General features: G+C 42.8%; 2 protein-coding genes across 2 annotated transcripts; both read right to left on the bottom strand.

Moving 5' to 3' along the window:
- Positions 1 to 1,099: 1,099 nt before the first annotated feature.
- Positions 1,100 to 6,761, bottom strand: LOC102236010 (cyclic nucleotide-gated channel cone photoreceptor subunit alpha-like). Its single transcript, XM_023329604.1, has 8 exons — positions 6,575 to 6,761; positions 5,841 to 5,885; positions 5,189 to 5,266; positions 5,009 to 5,065; positions 3,146 to 3,268; positions 2,845 to 2,946; positions 2,642 to 2,748; positions 1,100 to 2,564 (listed from the first exon to the last, which is right to left on the bottom strand). The coding sequence occupies exons 2-8, from the start codon at positions 5,882 to 5,884 to the stop codon at positions 1,210 to 1,212; spliced, it is 1,866 nt and encodes a 621-aa protein (XP_023185372.1). The 5' UTR covers position 5,885; positions 6,575 to 6,761; the 3' UTR covers positions 1,100 to 1,209.
- Positions 6,762 to 11,312: 4,551 nt separating this feature from the next.
- LOC102231613 (sodium/potassium-transporting ATPase subunit beta-233-like) lies at positions 11,313 to 16,521 on the bottom strand. Its single transcript, XM_005807816.2, has 6 exons — positions 16,319 to 16,521; positions 14,802 to 14,930; positions 13,519 to 13,674; positions 13,236 to 13,420; positions 12,863 to 12,946; positions 11,313 to 12,749 (listed from the first exon to the last, which is right to left on the bottom strand). Exons 1-6 carry the CDS (start codon positions 16,407 to 16,409, stop codon positions 12,492 to 12,494), a joined length of 903 nt encoding a protein of 300 aa, XP_005807873.1. The 5' UTR covers positions 16,410 to 16,521; the 3' UTR covers positions 11,313 to 12,491.
- Between the last annotated feature and the right edge of the window lie 4,672 nt (positions 16,522 to 21,193).

Below are 21,193 nucleotides of genomic sequence, written 5' to 3'. Positions count from 1 at the left end.
TTTCCAGTTCTTCAGTTTTAAAAGGTGTTCTCTAATTCATACATAAACCCACTAACATGGTCCCCAGCAGGTTCTGCCTCATAACATGTCTGGAGCTGTTTCCAGGAATCTGGACCATTTTATTTTGGCAGTATTGGTGGAGCACCAAAAATAGTTTTTCAGGACCTGGATTTGAAGATTAGTCCATAAAATTTGAGATTTGCACTCTGGGAAGACATTTCCAGAGTCTTAATGTTAGTCTGCATATTCTTTCCAAAACCAACCTGAAATTACTCATGCCACTAGTAAATTTCAATTCCAGATGATTTTAACTCCAAGGAGTTTGTCTCTAAATCTGATAGGTAAGGGATAATTTTGAGCTAATTGCATGGATCTTGCATAAAGCTGAGCAATGTTGACCTTCAATATTTCAGTAACATTGTGCATCCTCACAAATTGATGCCTCTGCCGGCAACATATGGGTACTCAGTGTGTCCTGAGATATGAATGCGTGACCTGGACTCTTCTAAACAGACATCGGGTCTCATCTCATTGTAAGACATTTGGATTTTCAATGTGGAACCCTGTTTTTGGTTGGTGCGCTCTGTTCTGGTGGTTTCACTGTAGGTTATGGCAGTGGAGTTCCAGAAACTTCATCCCTTGGTTGTTCCTGGGATGATCCCACACAGTCTCCATTTATACTCCAAAGAACATCAGCAAAATATGATGGCTACTTTAATCTGATGGCCTTAATTAAAACCCCACTAGGTGGCAGTATCAAGTAAGAATTAAAAAGTCACATTAAGGCCACTACAACTGAGTAGTATAGAGTTACACATTCATTATGGATTCATCTCTTCATTGTATCTGAATCTCTTGTTCTCTTCTGACCATTTTAGGTAGAAAATCATCATGTTCTTATTGTCATCATTACAGTTTTTTTGTTTAAACTTTGAAGTCATAACAGGTTGGGTGATATTTAGCATGGTTCTGTTAGCATTGCTTTTGTGTTCAGTGCCTGTAGACCTCACCAGGCTCATCCTTATGAGCCCAACTGGAAAGACACAATGGAGAACTTTAAAGGCAGCCTTTTTTATTTTAGTATATTTTGTATGGGGATAGTGAGTAGAAACACTGTCCAACTGTTTCATTTAGTGAGTATAAAAGCTCTACAGTGCCAAAGACGACAAGCCTTCGCTATCTCTTTGTAGACTAATTTCCCAGCAAACATCACTCATCATCTCTGAGGCTTTTGACCTCATTTGACAAGTTAGCGAGCCGCTGATTGAGTTTACGCTGAGAGGATTCATATTGATTTGTGAGCTTTCGAAGTTTGATCGTCATGACGTCCACACTGCCTTCAATCCGGTTGACTTTATCCTCCAAATCCTTGGCATCAACAGCAGCTACCAGCGACTCATCTATGAGATTATCCTTCATCAAAATGGCCCTTCCCTTGTCCTCCAGAGCATATTTAGCATCAGGATATTCAATGAGAGCCTCCATTAGATCATCTTTGGATAGTGCAAACAAATCTGAGTAGCCAACACTTCGGATGTTGGCGGTTCTCCGGTTTCCTGCTTTGCTGCCCTTTATTCCAAGGATGCTGATTTCTCCAAAATATGCCCCATCACTGAGGACAACAAATTGCGTCACCCCATCATCTGCCACAACGGCTAGCTTTCCTTCTTTGATTATGTACATTTCCCTGCCAATGTCCCCTTTTTTACAGATGTAGTCACCAGGGCTGAAGACCTGAGGTTGAAGCTTCAGAACCAACTCCACAAGTAAACCTGCTTCACAGTCTTGAAAGATACGCACTTTTCTCAGAGTCTCCAGGTGGACGTTGATGGCTATCTCAGCCTTAAGCTTGTCAGGCAGATTCTTTAGTACCAGTTTCTCGTCACAGGACTTCCCCTCTGTCCACAAGTAGTCAAACCACTTCACCACCCTTGCCTCCAGATCTTTCGTGACCTTCCGAAATTGCATGTACTGCTTGATTGAGTCAATCTTGGCCTGAAACTCCACGCGCGCAGCATTCATGTTGGAAATCATGGCACCAACATTGCCTACAATTGTTGCAAAGATCAAAACCCCAGTGAGAAAGTCGGCTACAACAAAAAAGTACTCTATGTCCCTGACTGGAGGTGGGGTCTCTCCAATGGTTGTCAAGGTAAGGGTGGACCAGTAAAAACAGTAGATGTACTGTCTGGTCAGACGAGCATAGTCAGGATTGCTTATGTTAGGATATACCCATGTGTCTGTACCAAAACCAAGAGTCTTGGAGACAGCAAAGTAGAGACAAGCGTTCCAGTGAATGATGATGATAATGTAAAGTACCAGATTTGCAATTCGAAAGATGTTTGGAAAGTTAGTTCGAGTTTCCGTCCGGTCAAAGAACTCAAAGAGTCGAGCTGACCTAAAGAGACGGTTGAACCTCCACTCTGGGTTGTTGATTCCAATATAAAGAAACACAAAGTCAGTAGGAACGATGGACATCATATCTAACTTAAACTGCAGGGTCTTTGTGTACTTTTCTTTTAGCACCTTTTCATCCTTCACAAGCAGTCCTTGCTCCAAGAAACCTGTTGGAACATTGCAAGCTTTAGGAAGTGAACCGTCTGTGACAAAAGCTGAAAGAAATAACTCTGCCTTTGCTTACCAGTCCTGGCTCTCACAAAGGTGTCTACATAGTAGATAGCATCTGATATGTAGTCCAAAGCCATCCACAGTGTTGAGTTAGCATTTTGGAGTTCGTTAAAACATGCCCTACATGGAGGCAAAGTCGTCAAGAAAAAGTCGACAGTAGTGAATGAAAATAAAGTGATACATGAAATGGATTTAGAAAGTTACGGAAACCCAAACCTTGCCACAAGAAACATCAGGTTGTAGAAGACCGGCACCGAGACTGTGCACAGCCAGTTGTAGTACGTATCGGTAGCAGGGTCCATGATCCACACCTCCTTCCTGGTTGATAGGCCACGGTGAGTAGACAACAGCTTCATTAGTGAGGACAGTGTACTATTCATTACCACAACCACAGAGCTTGACTTTATAACAAAATTATGACAAATAGAGCATCAGTAGACATACGGTAAATGTCTTTAACTTCCCATGAGGACGTCGGTGTACCACTCAAATTCAAGAAACTGATTAAGGTACTTACGGTGGCTCTTTTTTATCATCCTTTTTGTCATCTTTCTTTTCATCCTTCTTTGCGTCCTTCTTATCATCTTTCTTCTCATCCTTTTTCTCATCCTTCTTTTCCTCCTTCTTTTCATCCTTTTTCCTAAAAAAACAATTTTTTAAAAAGCCAGATTAGGGGAACGTGTCAGTAAGGAATATCACAGATCAATAGACTGGTGGTTCTGAATACAAATCAGGCACAACATTATGACCAGTAAAGTGAATACTTTTTGTTGTTACAGTGACACATGTGCATATTTCACATGATTCATCTCATCAATTCAAAATATGAAACGGATATGTTATATAGATCAATTGCACACAGAGCCAATGAAAAGCCACGTTTTAGTTTATGATATGTATTTCATAAGAACACATCCACACCATGTGCACTTTAAAAAAAACAAATGTTTAGTGTCTATTGACAACAAAATCTCCTTCTTGACTTCAGCTGGTTTGCAGTGCCCGTCTCTGCTGTAGAATCATGAACATTTGAGGCCTGCAGAGCTTTTTATGTTGTTCTACGTTCTTCTCCAACCTCCTACATGAAGTCCTGATGAGCTCTTAGGGCAGTGGTTCCCAAAGTGTGGGGCGCTGCAGGGGGGCACGGGAAGCAGTATGGATAAATAAAATAAAAAAACAGTTACACAAACGTGTTTCACTGTAAAGATGGTTTGCAGTGTGTTTTGTTGCGACCTGAAGTGTGAAATGAACTTCAGTGGAGTTTGAAAACAAAATATGTGTATAGGTTTATGTCTGGTTGAACAATGTGTGTGCCCAACTGATTTTCTTTTTTGGGGGTGAATTTTTATTGTAATCCATATGGGGCCCAGAAAATCTTTGAGAACCACTGCCTGAAGGTAACTTTGGTGGACTGGACACTAACCATTGATCGGGCCGTTAACAATTACTTTTTTTTTATGACAGTATCGCTCATTGGAAGGTTCGCCACAGTTTCATGTTTCCCATCGTATATTCCTGGAGTACCAAAGTCCAGAAAGTACCAAAGTCCTAAAAATGGCTTTTCAACACTTCATACACACACAGTTATTGACGACTGTGTCTGATTTGTTTTTGAATTTCTTTAGATTGGGGCTTCATGCGATGCGTTTTGAGATCTTTTTCCCGGCTTCATGATTCCAGACTTACCATGCGTACTAAACTGAACAACAGATTTTCTAGAATTTGGAAAGGGAAAATGTTTTTTTAAAAAAAACAAGTCTACCTTAGAAACTCTTGGTGCATCCGTAAAACCAAGAACTGAAAGCAGATGTAGTCTTATTCATTGTCCTGAACTTTGGGCTGTGGACGTGTTCATGGTCAACTCCACAACCCGTCACTGTTATGCAGACTTTCTGATTCAAGGTTTGAAATGAAGCATTGGCAGAAGGACAGTATAACCATCTGCTGACTTCAACTGGGCTTTATGCTCTTCACAGCCTACTTTTTCTTTTCAATAATATTAACTCTCAAACAATCAATCCAAGTCCATGTTTATGAGCAACAGTATTGTAAGCCTACCGGCTGCCCTGCACAGTTTTTTAGAAACTTTTGCACAGTTTCAATTTACGTGCTACCAGGATTGTTTGTGTTCATGCTGTGGCACTTCAAAACCAGGAGTGACAGGTCAGTCACCCCTTAAGTACCTGCACTCTGATTGGTAGGAGATTGAATCCACCTGGTTCTCATCACTCCATCAGAGAAGAAAGATGCAGTAGAGGGGTTTGGCAGAGGGGAGTGGCTTGCTGGCAGTTTGTCAGAACAGTATGAAGTAAAAGGTTTTATACAGAGGCGTTTATGTCAGCTCATCTGACATAAATTTATGAGACAATTTGTGACTTACCCATCGTTGTTGTTGGAGTTGTTTGTATTTTGCGCAGCTAGGGACCACCGTTTCTCCCTGCAACAGGAACAAATGGAGAAGTTCATTCATTTTGATAAAGTCCCCCAGCAGACAGAGAGAGAAGCATCAGGCTAGATGCTAAGCTAGATATGAGGAACTGCGTGGTTATCCACAGCTCACCGATCTGTCCTCTGGTTGCTGAGGCCGGACTCTCCAGGACCAACGCTGCTCCTTCCAAAGCGCGTCATGTTTGAAAGCCTTTGAGAAGCGAACCAAAAAAATGATTTGCTGGTTAGAAAAATAGCGAGTCTCGCCTGAGACTGTCAAACAAGCCTCCCGAAAGTAGTCGTCTTTATCTGCAGGTTAAGAAAGCTGTGGCGCTTTTTAAAGCGTGAGTTCTTGTTTCTTGTCTTGTTGCAAGTTGGGATAAAATAAAATATGCAATGTTGTGGGATTGGGTCTCTCAGTGACTACAGTGATTGGCTGTACTGCCAATATAAGGAAGACTGTGGATGTTAGTGCCAAGACATCTTCCTCTGTATTAATGCATATTCATGTATATTTGGTGTTTGAACTATTAAAATGGCAATTATAAGCATTTTTAGAGGTGGTCTCAAGGATTTGCAGATTTTAGCACCCAACAGCTTCAGATCAACTTTGAGGACTCATTATAGAAACGTATACATATTTTTTCATAAATGACACTAACAGAAATTGCAATATCTAAGTACAATAGAGTATCTCATCATTTGCTACAGACACACAAACATATTTTTTTGGCACACATGGAACCCCATAATCCACTGTTTAGTGAGGCTTTATCTGCTCTCACCTGGACAGAAGTCCTGTTCCTACTGCCTGCTGCTGGGGCTCCATCCTGTAACACAGGACAGTCAGTCTGGCACACAGGTGCTACGACAACACATGACAGAAATATTAATCATGAGTCAATGCCTCATAGTAAACATGCTTTTCCAAAAATAGGCACCAAAATCTCTGGCTTGACTGGTTACTTTTGCTATTTTAGGAAATAATAATGGTACTTCTGACTCGTGCCACAGACAACTGAGATAGTACCTGGTGTAAGTGTACTGATAATGTAACCCTCAGAAGTATAGTTACTTTGTTAATCCTACTTAGGTTGAAAGGTTTTGTCTGATTTAATGTCCGAGAGAAAAACAAAGATTCAGTGTCATGTATATAGGGAGTCTGTTTGTTTTAAAGATCATCAGTGTTACGCAGGTCCAGCAGGACTGCAGACCGACGCCGTGATCATCCAGCGTTTTTATCGTTAATTCAGGCACAAACTTCAGCTCTTACATTAGAAACCATTTATCTCCTGTCTGCAAACTGAACGAGCGGACGACGTGTCTGAATTATAAATAAAGCCAGAATTGGTTTGTGTTTTTCACATTAGCTCATTAAGCCTCTCCAGTGCGAGTTCGCTGAAATCCTTTTCTCCCAGATTACAGAAACTAAAATTAGATTTCCAGACCAACGTGACTCGCTAAGCCTCGGACTCGAGCAGTTTTCTTCACTTGAACCACCTCAGCAGTTGAAATTTACCTGAGTGTAAATGATGACGATGATGAGAAAGATGATGACGAAGAAGATGATGATGATGATGATGAGGAGCGTCTGTGTTCAGGGTGAGCTCTGATTAAACTCCATCCTGCTGTTTCACACCCAACAGAGCAACACTCTCCTCCAGAAAATAACACGTCACCAGGGAGGAAGCGCAGCTCAGTGAACGAAGTCGTCTCCTCGCTCTGCGGAGTTCGTCCTCTGCTTGTGGAGGCAATCCTTATCGTAGTGACACCTCCCAGCAGGAGGTGAGAAGAGGAGGAGGAGGAAGGGAGCGAGACATTTCTCCTCCCTCAGCTGCGAACCTCGCCCAGGTCGTTGAATCCTGACGGACTGATGGATCTTAAACATCGTTTTAGAGTCATTGACTCTCTTTCTCAGTCAGAAGACATCAGTTCAGTGACACCACTAATCTCTGAGCATTAAAATGATTCTGTGATGTAAAAAAATAAAAAATAAAAATGAGCCCATGACCAGTAGTGGCTTTTGATTTGGGCCATAAAGGCAGCTGCCCAGGGCGGCAGCACAAATGGGGCGCAGAATTTTCTTTTCTAATTTACTAGCTCAGCTTCTAACAAGCTGGAAAAGTTTTCTATTGCTTTCGTGCACGTTGAGATGAAACTTGGCTTGGAATCTGTTTGTATGATTGAAATGTATGTATATATATATTTTTAGTAAAGTGCCTTGAGGTGACACGTGCCACTATATCTATTTGGAGCCAAATGTTTACATATGTTAAAAAAAAAAAATTAAAAACAGACACACACACCTCTTTTTCTCACTGAAGTTAAATCAAACCAAACTCCTCGCTTTAGGTCAGTTAGAATCAGAAAAATTATTTCTATTAGCTAGATGCTACAAAAAGTGACGGAAAAAATATAGCAGAGATTTATTTATTAACGTCTTTAAAGTCAGAGGTTTACATACAGAATGCTTACTATCTCTTTAAACAGTGAAGGAAAACCCAAATGATGATGTCATGGCTTTGGACCCTCCTGATAGGTTAATGGAAAAGGCCAGTACTTGAACAGGAATGCATTTCAATTTCACCCTGCATTACTTTTAGCCGTTGCACTATGTCCTCATTCAGCTATGAATCACATAGCAAACTGCTATTTATGTTTACTGATAGTATTTTTAAAGCACTAACTGCAACACTAACAGGACTTTATGCAGTCTGAGCTCCTTCCTTATTTCTATCCCCTCCAGTCTGAGCAAATCCTCTTAGAGTGGAGAGCTAAAGCAAAACATCACGACTCCACCTGCAGCTCAAAGAGGAGTGGGACAATCCTGGTATCCTCAGCTGATCTAAAATGATCGCCTCCTGTTTCCCTTTGCCTGCCTGGCTATCAGCTGAGGGGGTCAACACCAGGACAACAAGGACAATGGGAGAACAGGGTTGCTGTCTCAGATTCTAGGCGTTTCCTGTTGCCTTCTTCCAGTTCACTCCCACTTCAGTTTCCTTCAAAAGCAAATGGACAGAGCATCACTTTTCCCACGTTTCGTTATGTCGCGGTCTCTTTCCAAATTGTGCCAAATCAATCTCTTCTACAAAATTCTCAAATCACTGAAATGATAAAGGGTTTCCTGTCGAAACAGGAAACAAGAAAAGCTGCGGGATGGTTTTCTTTTCAGTGGGTTGGAGTACTGCAACGCTGTCTAAAATGCTGCTGCCAGAGTCCTGACAGGCCGTGTACATTCAGGCAGTTCGTTTTTAAATTAAACCCCCCAGCATTTTCATTTTTCTTTTTAAACCAAAATGAAAAATTGGGCAACGAACCGGTTTGTTAGCAAATTTGGTTATTTCTTGTCTCAAATGATAAAACGAACTTACTGAAAGTAAACAGACCGTAGACGGAGCCCTGAGCAACACCAGGGAAACAGAATGACCTGTGGGTTTTGATGTAACAGTTGAAAAAAACCCCCCAAAATATAAAAAAAAATCAACCATCCATTTATTCAGAATTATGATGAGTACGTATCACAGTTGTTTTCATATTTCTGTCTCAGGGATTCGTTCCAGTTGGTCTCCGGGGTGATTAATTTTCTGAGACTCCCACCCAGAGCTCATCATCTCCCACATGTGCATTAATACCAGCCGGGTGGGTGGGCTCGGCTGTGTGAACTAAACCCCTTGGCTGCTCCTGTACGTCAGTGAAAACTTCAGTAGGACGGGAAAAGCTGATCAAACAGGGAAGTCACAATTAATTCCCAGGCCTGCTGATGTGCTAACGAACTGCTGACAGTGTTGTGCCTCGCCAATTAACTCCATTACAGCCTGAGCTCTGTCAGCGTCGCCATGGGAACGTTTTGTCCCCATCAAACACCTGATGGCTAGAAGATGTTCCAGCGTTACTGAGAGGCCAGTGAAGGATCCAGGCGATTATAGGAGCAACATCACCGACTGACAGACCAGTAGTAAACAGAAATGAAGCCACTCAGTAGTGGCCTAATCAAAGGCTGAATTGCATTAATATGTCATGGATAACCTCAACCTGACATTCATGCAGGGAATGTATCCAATGTGATGCAGGTTGAAACATTCTGAACAAAAAAAGAGAAGAAGAAAAAAAAAGTCCTCCATCGTGTTGGAAAATTTAACAGCATAGTGCCACCTGGTGGCAGGCAGAGGAAGCAGGCAGCGGCTTCCAGCAGATTCGGGAGGCGGCTGCTGGTTGGTCATAACAGCAGAAAGATCTACTGGTTGTCATGAAGGGGTTGAAGACATTCAGTTGGAGACCGGGTCGTTTAATTTGGAGAAACCAGCTCTAATATGAAGCCGTCAAAAAATTATATTGTTGGATTTTTTTTTTTAGCTGCTATTTTTCATATTTGGTCATTAGTTTGCCCGGCTGTCTGGTCCATGGTTCTGTATGAACTGACAAAATCCCAGGAAACTGCTCCAGCCAGAAACCCGCCAGTGTGACCTCTGTGCGGTGAAGGTCGGCGCTCCACCGCGTCGCAGTGGACAGCGGATCCTCACACCCAGAAACCCAAACAGCTTCCTTCATCGCCACCCACTGCAAAGGAAGAACTGCTACACTTCCAAGATTGGTCTTAAGATCTTAAGATCATTGAGCTAATAGCAGTGGAAATTAACCCCTGCCTGGGGGCAGAGAGGCAGGAAGAATGCGATGCATTAAGCAAGCTGCTGGCTCTGCAGGCTTTGGGCTCGGGGTAAGGTGAAACCCTGAAACAACATCCCTGGTGTTAGCTGGCCTGCAGCAGCTCCCTCCTATAATTACAGAGACATGCATCTGCAACTGAATCCCACAGCCTCCACCTGCCTGCACAGCCAAAGCAGAATGACTTTCACAGTTACAGAAATCCTTGAGTCACTTGAGACCCCACGATCCCCCTCCCTCTCAGGTCTATTAGGTTCATTCATTCATGTGTGAGGAGGATCAAATCCTCTGCAGAGGGAGAAAACAGGCCCAACGTGTCTTCAAGAGATTCTTTTCAAAGCATTTTGATCGTCATATTTCATCATTGTTCTTAAACAACTGAGAAGAGGCCGAAATTCTCTCTTCTACTGCCTGACGTCAGCTACAAAGTGGCTTAGGAGACCCAAAGTCAGACAGTTTAAAGGGAAATTTCCCCACTATTCTGGCATTTAGGGAAAAAAAGGTCAAAATAATAAGATTGGTCACCCAAATGACACAAAACAGAAAATATTTAGTCAGATTTAGTCTCAGACCTTGTGATAATGTCTTTTTCGTAAAGTTTTGTTGATCGTCTTGAAACAATCATCTCCTTCCCCACAAGCAGTTTGGGTTCACATTGAAGAACTCCAAATATTACTGAAACGATAAAGGAATTATTAGATTAAGGAAACGTTAGACCCCAAAACACAGGTTTTTAGGTCTTACAAGAATTTCCAGTTACAGTTCGCTTATTTCCCCCGAAATGAGCACCAGCAGCAGGTCCAGCAAAGACAACGCTCTCTCTCTTTAAATAGAAACCATTCCACATCCCTTTGGGTGTCCATTCTAGTGGACAACCCAACAACAAATACTCGATTCCTTTAAAGAGCTTGTTAAGCCTTTCCAGGAACAGGAAGTCCTCCCCCTTCCCTTTTGCAATAACAACGATTCTTTGTCTTATGAATATTATGTTTCACTAGAATACACTTGACTGTTTCTTTCCAAGACAACCTAATTAAAGGGGCCAGTTCTGTGACTAGCAGTGTGTTCTCTAGTTTTAACCATTTCTTACCGTCAACTCTTCACCTTTATTTTAACATAGAAAGTACTCCTGGATCATCATTTCTGTGTTTTTTGTGTATGCTTCCTCTTAAACCCAGTCAGGTGAGCCAAGATGGCTGCCAACAACAAGACCAGTTCTGGTTTTGCTGGAGGTTTCTTCCTGCAACAGGCGAGTTTTCCCCATCTAATGTCGCCACATTTATGTTCAGCATCAGAGATTCCTTTAGAAGTTAGCGTCTTGATGCAGCTGACCGGGTTTCCTCAGGACACTTCCTAGATGGAACGATAAATTTAACCGTTGCTATAGAGTTCGGATTGAACGTCTGTACATTTCTACATCAAAATTGGCCTGTTTTGTTCTTAAAGAACTTGGGAGAAACTGAATTGAATTGCGAGTTTACCCCGGCTGCTCAGTAGGAAACAGTGTCAAATGAAGTGAACCTGTTCAATGGGCGAACAGCAAAGCTCTATCTGTACATGGAAGACTTTGACAGACATCAAATGAAACACAGGACAAAGGTTCACTATACTTTATTTGTCTCCATTTCTGATGAAATAAAGGTGGGTGAACTGATGAAAGGCTTGCTAAACATCAGGTTGAGCATTTAACATCAACATGAGATCCTATGGAGTATTTCGGGTACCAGCATTGGGCAGAGTTAGTTAGCGTTTTCTGAAATGAATGGAGTTCGATACGCCTGCTACTAGTTTAGTTTACTTCCAACTACATCCATAACCAGAAGTTAACCGTTGAAAGGTTGCAAGGCAAGACATGGACTTTAGCACTTAACATGATGACCTTCTTAGAAAGGAGTACAGCATTCCTTCTCCAACTCACTTTGGTATTGCCTTTATACATTTAAAAGATTCTGCAAGGAAACAAAAATGTACATCTGCATAAATATAAAAATGTTCCCACCATGTTTAAATGACTCGCACATTCAGAGTTACGCCACGATGCTGTTTGAAATCCAGCAGAACAAAAAAATCAAAAAAAGAAACAAGAAATGTTAAAAACAAGTCAGCACCATTGCCCCGACAGCAGGCTAAAGTGTCTAACAGCCTGGACACGCAAGTCTACATTCAAGGCAAATAAACAAAAAAAAAAAAAGGTTTGAACCCCAGCAGTAAAACCCACAAGAGGAAAAATAGATTAAAGCATCTCATGATCAGAGATAAAAGACACAAAGGGGAAGAGGCTCCCTGGACCGCAGCTTTCCTTACATAGATCAGAAGAGTGAACCGCCCGTTTGAAATCATGGCGTTAATAAAAGTGTGCTTTAGTTTCAGGCACACCAAGAGCTGCTCCAGATGCATAGAGGGAAGGTGCATTTTAGAGGGACCAGATTCACCAAGTCCTGCTCTCTCCAAAACCACCACAAGGGAACAATATGTAGAGGGGACAGACTGGATGAATTACACTCTTCAGTGACGTCCCATGGCTTGTGGGAAACTCATTTACATTGGAATAACTAGACGCTTATTGGCCCTACTGCTAATTTCTTCTCTAAATTTAAGTCTAAAGGCTAGAAAGAGGTGCAGAAGCTAGTAATGAAGGCTGATTACCACAACGCCCCAACAAGCATTTCCTTTCATCAGTTTAAGACTAGTGAGGGTCGACCCATCCCTTCGCATGTGCGGTACCGTTTAAAGGGACGTGTGGGGAGAGATGGAGGGTGCTATATTCCGGACGGTCATGAGTCAACCTGGATCTTGATGTCAAAGCGTCCCTGGTAGCGGTCCTTCTCGTTGTAGTAGAGGTTTTCTCCAAACACTTTGCACTCGATGCGCAGTTCAGTGTTCCGGGTCAGGTTGGTGAACTGCAGCGCCACCAGTGGCTGGAGGTATTGGGGATGATGGCGCTTGCCGTAGTAGGGGTAATACTGCAGAGGGAAGCCCTCGCCTATTCCGTAATATTTGATCTCCCCGATTTTATCAGCATCCTCCTCCCTCTAGGATGTGGGGAAAAAAGAAATGCATTGATTTGGAGGAAAAAAGGAGGGAAAAGGGTGTTTATAAGAAAGAAAGAAAGAAAGAAAGAAAGAAGTTAAAAAGGATTTGATACCTTGTTAGTGCAGTAGAGAGGGATGATGTTGGCCTGGACTTTGGGCTTTGCCTCTTCAGGAATGCTGTCATTGTTGCTGGGAGGCTAAAAAAGACAAATCATAGACGTCTTAACGTGAAAGAAGCAAAGACGGCAGGACAGAAGGGGGAGTGGTTGGACATGTGGGAAAAAGTTACAATTAAGAAAGAACTTGAACAATACAAGAAGGAAAGATAAAGGAAGAAAGGAAGGATGAAAAGAAAAAAGGTAGGAGATAAAAGGAAAATGGCAGCAAATATAAGGTAGAAAGGAAATGACTAAGGAAGATATAAAGGACCCAGAAGGAAATGTGGAAGTAGGACATAAAACATAGAAGTAGTGAGAGCAGAAGTACCCTGGGACGAAAGTTGACGATCCGGTTGAGCTTCACAATCAGGCATGGCTTGCCGTCCTTGAAGCCAAAATCATTGTCTTCAATGCCGGAGCAAGGACCCAGCAGAGTCTTGGGGAACCTGCAAGCCTTAACGCCACCCATGTCGCTCTCCAAGTCACCTCTATGCTTGTAGTCTGCGGGTTGTTCTGAAAGGGCCAGTGGAAGGGGACAGTTGGACATAGAAGCGGTTTTATTTTTCTGCCCGCTTCTCGAACATCCCTTCAAAGAATAAAAGGAAGCCTACCACCGCAGTCCTCAAACAACATGTTGTTGGTCTGAATGTTGTCATCGTAAAGTTTCATGAAGTCCCTCATAGCTTTGACGTAACGCAGGTAGGTCTCCGACTCCCTCACGTTGAAGAACACCTCAGCTTTGTCAACACGTGGGGTGTGTGAAAGGCCTGCAGGGGGCACCAAAGAAGCAGAGTTATTACTGACAGCAGCTTCCCACACGCTGCTGCCGGAACCTTCAAACCTGCCCGAAACTAAACAAAATGCCGTCAGATAAGCAAACACCCCATACAACTTCAACACTCTTTGTTGCAGAAGTTGTTGCAGCTGGAGGGGAACTCTTTGAGAATCTGTACTCTCTAAGAAAATAGACTATAGATTGGAGTTACACCTGCTGGTCAGTAGGTGGCAGTGTGTTCTGTCAAATGAAGTGGCTGAAAGGAACATCTATGAAAACCAACACATAGTGTTTAGTGCCAGGTTTTAAGTGATGGACGTGAACAGCTCAATGTCTGAAGTGAAGAAGAAGTGAGCTGCCAACTTCAGCAGATAACAGGAAGCCGAAAAGAGCAGTTCAGTTTTCAACATTTTCTGCCATGCAACATTGTGGATATAGAAATCTGAGCTAAAGCAATTAGCACTAACTGTGCTAAGTGCTAATGTAGGACACGAAAAGACAGCTTACAAATTGATTCAAATCTTTTTCCACGTCTATGAAGGCCTGAAACAATACCAGTCTCAATTCCCAGACTCTGTAGGAACCCATCAAAAACTCGATCACCCCAAATCTCAACACAAAGAGGAATACTTTCTCTTTGAACAGCAGCTGACTGCCACTTGGCCTCCGACTGGCCCAGTTGCCCTCAGGTGTGCCCAACCTGCTTTGGCAACCTCACTGCAGAGAGTGGCCTCTGGGGAGGCTTCGATGGGACGAGGGTTACCAAACGAAACAACATGCAACAATGCTGATTACGGTCAGAAGGAGCTCAGGTCAATAAATGCTAGACAGACAGAGGCTTCATTGGGATCCTCACTTCCCCAGATTAACACTAGTTTCCTCAAAAGATTATTTTCGCCATGCATTATTTTCCCAGAACTTTTCATGTCAGCAGGATTAATAAAAGCTACGTCGTCCGATCCAGCGAGTAAGCTCCGCATCGATATAAAATTACAAAAACTCAGTCGGAAATGGAGCAAACTGATCCTCCCATAAGGCTATAATTTTACATGACTCAGCAAAACATCCCAGGCACCATTTTCTTACAGCTTGGGCAGAACATGGGTGGCCGACTCTTACCAGGGGGCGCAACTCTGTCCTGCCAGGTGGGCTTGTTCTCACTCAAGGTCATCAACATGGCCTGGATGGTGCCAACGAAGATCCCCGCCAGGATGCCGAAGAAGATGACATAGAAGAGCGCAACTTTGACTGCGGGAGAGAAAAAGATGGAGCTCAGGGTCACTTTTCAGGGAGCAACACAAGAGGAGCGTGATCCCTCACCAACACATCTGTTCTGCAGAGGAAAGCGCTCTGAAAATACCCTGACGAGGCATTCTGAGCTTCCTTTACTCTATGAAGGGACATGCGCTTGGGAACATGAGGAACTGGGGGGGAGAAAAGTTGCGAAAAGAGAAATAAAGGCGCATGTGGCAAGTCGACTGATAACTCTCCTACTGGATGATGCAGAGTGACATCACTGCAGCACTTTCATGTTCTGCAGGAGAACATGAAGCTGTGGCAAGCCAGCCATCAGCAGCCTCAAGCTCTTTTTGCTGCATGAAGGGAAGGTCATCAGGTCACGGTGGAACATTACTTCCAACAGTGACCGGCAGACGTGTGCTTTCTGATCTTGGCTGTTTTTGCATAAATTTTTTTTGCCAGTACTAGTGCTGAAAACTGCAGTTAAAACTTAAAGCTAACGAGAGCATCTCATAATATATGGGGGAAACTTCTCATTTATGTGCAGCACGACACAAATGGGACCAAAGACCTTCAATCCACAGCACTGCGCATGTCGGGTTTCTCTCCTGCATCAGCACTTTCAGGTGTCCTCAGAAGGACAAATGACCCCTCCCCTCCCAGAGGATGGAAGCGGGATGCAAATGATGCGGACCCCAGCTGAGGCTCATGCACTCCCCGCTCCCAGTCATGTTAGCCAGGTGTTCCCGTTGTGACATTAAGAAGCGGCTAGCGCATGCGCAGTGGCGGCGATAGGGGAAAGGAGCGCAGAAAGGTCGCAGGGAGGTAGTTCGGTTGTGTCCCGGTGACACCCGATCAGGGGGAGGACGCCGATAGAGATCCATAAACCGACTACTCGCTTCGGTTCCGTCCAGGCCCCCCGTCACCTTGAGTCACCTTGGACTGTTGAATGCAGTTTTAACCCTTAGGCATCTCATTCCAGGGGGAGTATTAAAAACGTAAAAGTTGACGTTTCCCTAACAACCAACACGCTCGGTGCCGGCGCTCCCCGCCTGTACAATAAGGAGGAACAAGCGTGTCTTAACCAACAAGACACGCTTGTCTTGTTGGTTATAATAAAAAATAATATATAATAAAAATATTATTTTTTATTATATATTATAATATATAATATATATTATAACATAATATATTATATTATATATAATATAATATATATATATATATTTTTTTTTATAATAAAAATAAAAACATTTGGAGCTAGCGGAAATAACTCGTGCACGTGAACAGGGGAGCGTCGCAGCGGATCAAACAGGTGGCGGCACGTCGCGGCACGCGCTCGCATTCAGCCTGATGATGGGAGAAGAGAAACGCGGCCATTCAGCACCAATACTCACACCAGCTTCCCCCGGTTCGCCCCAGCAGCTCCCCCTTCTCTGAATTCCACAGGAACTCCTTCCAGCCGCCGTCATCTTTATTGGAGGGCATTTTGCCTGCGTTTCTTTTCCTCTGTCGCTCGTTCCCCGGCGGACTCCCTCCGTCTGCCACCCAGCCTCAGAGTAGTGGATAGAGGTGCCAAAGTTGCCGCTGGACTCCCATATATAAACCCCACGCTTTCTTGACTCCGCCCGAAAACTCCGGACAACTTTACCTAGTGGTGCTTACTGAGCGCCGGGGGGCCAATTACGGAGCGGAGACGCAGTGCGTCGATCTGACGTCAGGACCATGGACAAAAACCATTATAGAAGTATACATTAATAACAATTAAAAAAAAAGAAGAATATAGACATATATGCTTGGTGACAAAAAGTGACAGTATAGCGTGTTAGACCTTACATTAAACTTTAAACTTTAGATATAAAGCATCTCTACTTTGTAGAGTAAGAGATCTTCCTGTTCAGGTTCAATCAATTCTGTTATGAGGCACACACAAAGCCAGATTACAGTCCTCAAACCTACAATTGCGTGTGACGGTGGTTCCTCTAAAACAATAATTACTGAGCAAACAATGTGTTCACCTGATCCCCATCATGAAGTGAAAAGTAGTTTGTTTTTTTTCCAGCTTGTTCTTGTGTTCTTGCTCACCTTTTTATTTTCCATCTGTTTAACATGGTGGGTGTCCATAGCTGTGCCTGTATGCAAACCTTCTAATCAGAAGGTACTACCTTCCAACCACAGGTATAATAATAACAACCAAAATACTGTCATCTATAGTGAAAGCTTAAAATGAACTACATATTCTGGGTTAAATTTGAGAGCAACTTAAGTTGTCATGGTTAGAGAACCGTGGCGTGCCCACTACTCATTAACATGCCCACATGTTAATGGCACAAGCCTGGGTAATTCTGTCAGTTTTACACTCTTGCCAGGTGTGTGGGTTATCAAAGTTCGCTCATACAGTGCAGAACTGCTCAGCAGCGTGTGGCCATGTGGGTGTCTTACACTGCTGCGTTTGTTTGGTTGTAAACATGCGTGCGTAAGAGTGAATGGATTTCACACATGGTGGTTTTACCTTTAAATATCAGCTCAAGGACAAGGGAAGTCAAATCTCTAATGTCTTTCTTACAGCATGACTTTGAAAGAACTAAAATCCCGCATTCCACTTTATTATTATTATTTTATTTTTTTTTGCCAAATTTGAAATTTGAGAAATATTTGCTGAATTCGAAAGTTATTCCTGTATAAAATAAAAGCTCGTGAAAAGGTCACTTTGATTCTCTTATCTCTCCTTTCCATCTCTCCGCCAGGAAGTCAAAACTGAAACTTTGCAAACATTTTCACAAGACGGACTAGATTTACTAAATGCCACAATAATGAAAAAGAGATTTTTTTTGAATGACTTTTTAGAATACTGAAATATTTACTCACTAAAGCTGCGTGTAACGTGCACGCCGTTTACACTTTCAGATAACAGTGTGAACAGCAGGTTCCACCTTCATCTGTTCAAACTAATGAAGTTAGACTTGGGTCTACCTTCTGATTGAAGTTAGACCCAAGGATGAACCAGACGGGTGAAGATCCACAACTCTGTCCCAAGTCATTTAAACGACAGTCTAACTGTATGTGAAGTTCTGGCTTCCACAGTATATGTAAACATCTTATTAAATTGTGCTTGGTGGACGTCCCATGATGGGATGGAGATGCTTCCTCACTCTCCTGTCTATAACAGGCCGTTATTACTGTCATTATCTCTGTGTTTAGTCTTTCTTCTTTCCCGCAGCAGGGATCCTTTGGCCTGACGTTCTCCGATCTGTTTTCTTCTCTCTGGCATACTTTCACTCCCCAAACATGTTGAGGTGGTTACATTCGGAGTCTGGCTCTGCAGGAGGTCTCCTCCAGTAAAGTACCGTTCTTCCTCCTAAATGTTGCTCTCCGATTGGATTGGATTGAGCCGTGGACTAAGGTGACACTACAATTAGTTGATTGTGAATATGATGTCTTTCTGGGTCCTGTCCGTGTGACTCCCAGGTGTAAAATATGGAAAATTATTTTTGCCTTTACACAATCAACTTTTTATTAATTGCTTTGGAACTGATCCTACTACTACGAAGATAAACATGTCTAAAATGAGCTAGCGTTTTAGCTGTACTTTCCGCCATTTGTTGTTGTTGACAGAAGAAAAGGTCAGATAATTCCTGGGAACCGTGCAGATCCAAACTGGACCATAATTTGCGCTGCTCCAATCCTCGTCTCCCGTGTTTGATAAGAAGCTGTCACGTGACGGAACCGACTGCCAACCCAGGCTGGCGATGTCCTTATAATGATACAGCCCGGTGTCTGACAGGCACTACGCCCTGTTACAACCGCCAACTATTGTCAGTTTGTATACACTATAAACACTTGTGGTGTGGAATGATGTGAGGAGCGGGGGGAGAATCAAGGTGAAAGGGACTCATCCTGTTTTGGGCCTTACCCCCAGTTTCATGTGGAGATGTCGCCCCAAGGAAGATAGTTTATGCATAACATAACAAACATCCTACCTGAACTTGGTTACTTTTTTTTTTTTTTTTCCAGGAAACAACTCAAAACTGGTTATGAAAGGCGAAGGTGAAAATAATTCAGATTTAAGTTGATGAAGACGGTCCAGGAGCAATTTTTTTTAGTCTTGAGTTGTTTCAGTTTAATGTTAGTCAACCCTCGCTCTGTCTTTAAAAGATCTTCCAAAGTTGATTGTCCCTCACTGTATCACCAAATAAGTTACAAAGTATCTTAAGGACGACAAAGTCAGTGTTTTGGAGTGGCCATCATAAAGGTCTGATCTGTGAAAATCAGTGATTGGTGCATAAAAAAAAAAAAAAGGTGTGTGTGAGAGCAAGGAGGCCTAGAAACAAGAAAACAAAAAGTTCCAGCAGTTCTGCCAGAACAAATGGGACAATCGACAACAGCAATTAAAGGTAATTCTAGCAAACACAGAGGGAATGGGTTGGAAACTTCTGTTCTTATTCTGCCAATTAGCAATCAGAAACAATGGAGGAAGTCTGACTGATCTAAAACAGGAAAAGTTTCGTCTGATTGGTTACGTCTCTTATTAATACCGCCGCGTACGTTACCTTTGGGCAGGGATAAGTCACGAAGACGTCTTTGTTACATTTCATATGTGCCCTAAAACTCCTCCACAGAAGCTCTCTCTGTAAGAAACCATTTTCAGATATTAGTCAGGATGTTGTGGGTCTGTGCTGCTTACATATCAACAATCCTTCACTGACAAGAGTCAACTACAAATTCACCTTAACAGGCCTTAAAGTTAAATACTACTACATACTTGATTACGACTCAATGTGAAACCAACACTAAGTAGTGCATAACTGCGGAGTAAAAGGCAATAATTCTCGGTTTTTAGCATTTTTTGTTTGTTTTTACAAGAAATTTCTAAAAGGTGGAGTGTGTGTTAGTGTTTAATAGTTTTATTGTCACTGTAATCACTCCCTGTTTCTGTGTTGCGGTTTTAGTGAAGTGACCGTCTGTTTAGGGTTAGGACTCCATCCTATTAGCAGCAGGATGCCCAGGACTCAGGTCAGCACATTTTAAAGGAAACTGTTAAAATGAAATGCTAAGTCCAGAGTTTGTAGGAAGATCGTTTCCCCAAAAGTCAGAGTGATTGTGTTGCTAAAAGTAGCTGGAGACATTCAGAGCGTCTGACCTTGACTATTCACTGACGAACCTGAATATGTCCTATGCAGCTGTTTACAGATTAAACACTCAGATGAAAATCGTGTTTTTCCTATAGGATATCTCTCTGCAAGTGTTCTTCACGAAGTCTTCTAACTAAACTTTTTTTATATCGTAGGTTTTCTAAGTCAAGCTGCTTTACCTAGTGTTGTTTTTTGATTTGGTAACAATAAAATAGTATTGGAATGAGAAAAATATTTAGATTTTCTACTCTGGTTGTGACATGTTTGCTCTGTTTCAAGCCTCTTCATGAACGTTCCTGTGAACGTGCAGGCCCTCGCTCTCGATGTTCTGGTGAAGGGTTGGTTCCGGCGGCTCCGGTTCTCTCCTGCAGCCCAGAGACACGAATGACAAAAATCGGCTGACAAACGTTTTTCTGGAGTTGTGAACGTGGCGGTGAGAGCGGCGAGGGGTGACATCTGCATTGAGGTGTTCTGTTTACCTGAGCTGGTGACATCACCTGCGGTCTGGACAGGTAACACGTGACAACGTCGACAACTGACAGCTACCAGCCGCCAACGCACAGATATAAACATCCGGCTGGATTCGTGGAAACCCACTGGCTCTGTGGAGGCAAACAGGTTCAGATTGGTGTCATTACTGGTTTCAGCTGTTCCACTATCGCTCAGCTCACTGGTCTACATTCTCTCACTTCAGTCACTTGATGTCTTAACTTGGAATTTTATAAACGTTTTTTCTTTCTGTTTCCATGCAACTTTAGACATTTGGCTAACCTGGCTGACCTGGAGAGCTCTCTGGTTTGGGGAAAAGACCAAACGGGTTTTTTGGTTCAGCAGACACAGGAACCAGTATCTGCCCATAATCACAGATGTTGTGTTTTCATCTGACATAAGCAAACTTCCTGTCCACAATGTCGGAGGACGCACAAACCCTACAGCTGCGGTACGGGGACACAGATCTCCTCCCACTGTAGAGTCCAGAAATGGATTAAAAACAGGGAGTCAGATCAACACCACATTAATATTAGATTGTGTCATGGTGGTTATAGCTTGAAAGTCAAGCACTGCCACTCAGACACAGAAATCTAAAAGAAACACACAGAAAAACTCAAATCCTTACAAGTTTTAAATAATTTCTCCACC

This window comes from Xiphophorus maculatus, chromosome 24, assembly GCF_002775205.1.
Source record: "Xiphophorus maculatus strain JP 163 A chromosome 24, X_maculatus-5.0-male, whole genome shotgun sequence".
Classification (NCBI taxonomy): domain Eukaryota; kingdom Metazoa; phylum Chordata; class Actinopteri; order Cyprinodontiformes; family Poeciliidae; genus Xiphophorus; species Xiphophorus maculatus.
Note: the sequence above shows the minus strand (reverse complement) of the source record. Positions and strands in the feature narration are given on the sequence as shown.